This window comes from Hippocampus comes, unplaced genomic scaffold (assembly GCF_001891065.2).
Source record: "Hippocampus comes isolate QL1 unplaced genomic scaffold, H_comes_QL1_v1.1 scaffold254, whole genome shotgun sequence".
Classification (NCBI taxonomy): domain Eukaryota; kingdom Metazoa; phylum Chordata; class Actinopteri; order Syngnathiformes; family Syngnathidae; genus Hippocampus; species Hippocampus comes.
The window spans coordinates 145,558-149,003 of record NW_017805874.1 but is presented as its reverse complement, the minus strand read 5'-3'; the positions used below and the strand labels follow the sequence as shown (position 1 = coordinate 149,003).

Genomic DNA, 3,446 nt, shown 5'->3' with positions numbered 1-3,446 from the left:
TGCCCACCTCCTCCAGAGTGTCCAGGGAGCAGCCCAGGACAGAGCTGGCCCTCCTGACCAGTCGCTCCAGTCTCTCTCTGTCCCGGGCTGAGATGCTGCCTGACCAGAGGTGCAGGGTTAAATTCCAAGCTCTGGACTAAATGTGCGGAGTTTGCATGTGCTCCCCGTGCCTGCATGAGTTTTCTCCGGGTACTCCGGTTTCCTCCCACATTCCAAAAACATGCATGGCAGGTTGATGGAACACTCGAAATGGTCCCGAGGTGTGATTGTGGGCGTGAATGGGTGTTCGTCTACGTGTGCCCTGCGATTGGCTCGCAACCAGTTCAGGGTGTACCTCGCCTACTGCCTAAAGACAGCTGGGTAACGCTGTAGAATAACCGTGACCCTCGTGAGGATAAGTGGCTTGGATAATGGATAGTTACTATTGATTTTATAATTTTATAATACATTTCAATATGTAGTACACCTTGGGGTAAAAGATAAGAAAAGGAAAAGGAAAAGGAAAAGATGTGTGTTTGACATTTGACCGAAAGCTAATCCATCAATATTTGTGTGTACACATGGTCAGAGGAAGTTCTAAATTTGTTCGCAGGAACAAATATCTATATGTATCACACATTTGTGCTTCATATGCATGGTTACTGACCACTTTTTTTTTTTTTACATCTATAAATACTGAAAATGAACTTGTTAGTATGAGCAAAATTTTAACTCAGCTGATTATATTCTCTGCATGCCCGACACTCGGCCTAATGTGATCACCTCCATTTCATCATCATCATGATCATCAGCATCGTCATCTATCCATTGCACATGACTCAAATGAAAAACGCACGAGCCAAATTACAGCTAAAAAAACGGACACGTTGATAAGCATGTTATTTTGTGCTGTGTGTGTGTGTGTGTGTGTGTGTGTGTGTGTGTGTGTGTGTGTGTGTGTGTTACCCTCTGTCATGGAGAAGACTCTCAAAAAAGCGAGGAGCTGTGCGGAAATTGGGGGTCCACTGGCGTGCAGAGCAAAGACACAAGACCTATGAATCAGGAAAGAAAGCAGATTTCATGTCGTCTTAAGATTACAAATATGACATGAGGTCATCCGAGGGGTGCGTGAGCACATTGGAGGGGTTACACTAAAACACTTCATCATTTGTTTTCCAGATGAATAACCTGTGGCTCAGCTGTGCCAAAATCACAACAGACACACGTCAACTCAAGTGTCTCATCAAAGCGGGTGAAAACAAAGTAAAACTGCTATAGTGGGTCTGAATATTCTTCCTTTTTCAGTGTTTTGTTCCTGATATTTAAAATGAAAATGCCCGTTTAAAGGGGAGTTTTTTCAAAAAAGCTAAATTTTTTGGTGCTAATGTTATCAGAATATATATACAAAGGCAGGTTTATTCTTTATTTTTGTCACGGTGGATCTGTTTGTGACCAACGGGGGCACTGTAGGGCTCTTCCAACAGCGGCACACCTGTTGGTCATCATGTCATTAGGTTTTCCGCAAAAAGGACTCCCTGCCCGACCACTCGGGGTTGGGTCATTGTTTGTCTGACTGTTTCTGTTGGTGTTTGTGCATTACTGGATTTTTGTTTGTCGTTCTGTCACGTCATGTTTTTTGTGCTCCCCCCCCACCCCATCAATTTTTTTGTTTTTCCTCACAAGGGTCGCGGACGCTCTGGAGCCTACCTATCCCAGCCGTCTTCGGGCAGTAGGCGGGAGACGCCCTGAACCGGTTGCCAGCCAATCGCAGGGCACACAGAGACCATCCGCGCTCACACTCGCACCCAGGGACAATTTAGTGTGTTCGATCAGCGTGCCATCCATGTTTTTGGACTGTGGTAGGAAACCGGAGTACTCGGACAAAAACCCAAGCAGGCACGGGAAGAACATGCAAACTTCACACATGGAGGCCAGAGCCGGAATCAAACCCTGCACCTCTGCACTGTGAGGTCGACGCACGGGCCGCCCCATTTTCAAATCCAATTGTAAAATGTTGAATTTACAAACTTTATGTTCAAATACGTTGGGCCCGTGGGCGACTGGTTAGCACATCGGCATCACAGTGCAGAGGTGCAGGGTTCGATTCCAGCTCCAGCCTCCCTGTGTGGTGTTTGCATGTTTCCTCCCAATTTCAAAAAAAATGCATGCCATGTTGATGGAACACTCTAAATTGTCCCGATGTGTGAGTGTGAGCGCGGATGGTTTTTCATCTCTCTGTGCCCTGCGATTGGCTGGCAACCGGTTCAGGGTGTCCCCCACCTACTGCCCGAAGAGATAGGCTCTTTGGGCTCTTATAGGTTCCAGCACGCCCCGCGACCCTTGTGAGGGTAAAGCAGATCAGAAAATGGATGGTGGATCTTCAAATACATGGGCGATACACGAAGTGCTGAAGCGAGCAGCCGGCCGCACCTCGTTAAATCCCATGCCCTTGCTAAAAGAGTGAAACCGCACAGTGAAATACGCATGAGCCCCATGACATGTCACTGCTTGTGAAGTGCTACGTAACATCAGCGAGCAGAGATATTGATGTTTCATGGTGACACATGGAATTTTGTCACCCTGCTACTGTTTTCAGTTTTGTTTTGATTTTTGACTAAAAATGTGGAGAAAGAAAAAAAATGTTAGATGAGTGCCATGGACCAAGGTGTATACAGTATATTTAAACACACCATGTCTCAGCAAAAAAACAAATGTGACTATCCTACAGTTAAAACTGACGTCAGCTCTGCAGCCCAAATTATTGCGGCCGGATGTGCTTGATCACTACGATTCGTTGCTGCACCCACCCGCGCAATAAAAATAAAACAAGAGGAAAAAAAGAACAGCTGATACATACACTGGGAGACCAGCACGTGCCAGCACCTCTGCTTTCATGGCAAAGAGTCTCTCACTTTTGCTGATGCCGAGCTTGATCTTCACCCGATCATGGACGTTGTCTTGATAGAAAAAGCCATTATGGACGAAAAAGTCGGCATTGGATCTTGTGCCATAAAAAATGTAAATCTGCAGACATACACAATCATACACAATATTAACAGAAGAAAATATATTTCAAAGTATGAGTAACTGTGGAGTATGTCGTGGTTTAAATTAGCTCCCAAATGTCATTCCTTGATCAGGAAGACTAATATGAACACAGGAAGGTAAACCTTGGCTGTAGGAAGTATCACAAAGGGCCGCATATACATATATGTATCAGTGTGTGTGTGTGTGTGTGTGTGTGTGTGTGTGTGTGTGTGTGTGTATTATATATATATAAAAAAAAAATCCTCGTCTCACCCCTCGGGTGGTGTCCATCCCTCATTCAGCTCGGGTCCTCTACCAGAGGCCAGGAAGCTTGAGGGTTCTGCGCAGTATCCTTGCTGTTCCCAGCACTGCACATTTCTGGACCGAGATGTCCGATGTCGTTCCCGGGATCTGTTGCAACCACTCATCTAGTTTGGGGG

At 45.8% G+C, this 3,446-nt stretch overlaps 1 protein-coding gene across 1 annotated transcript in view; it reads right to left on the bottom strand.

The window, feature by feature from the left end:
- The window catches only part of setd3 (SET domain containing 3, actin histidine methyltransferase), an 83,960-nt gene that overhangs the window by 2,799 nt on the left and 77,715 nt on the right, over positions 1-3,446 (bottom strand). Inside the window, 2 exon segments of the mRNA XM_019888837.1 lie at positions 946-1,031; positions 2,837-3,003. Of these exon segments, the coding sequence (XP_019744396.1) occupies positions 946-1,031; positions 2,837-3,003 (253 nt within the window).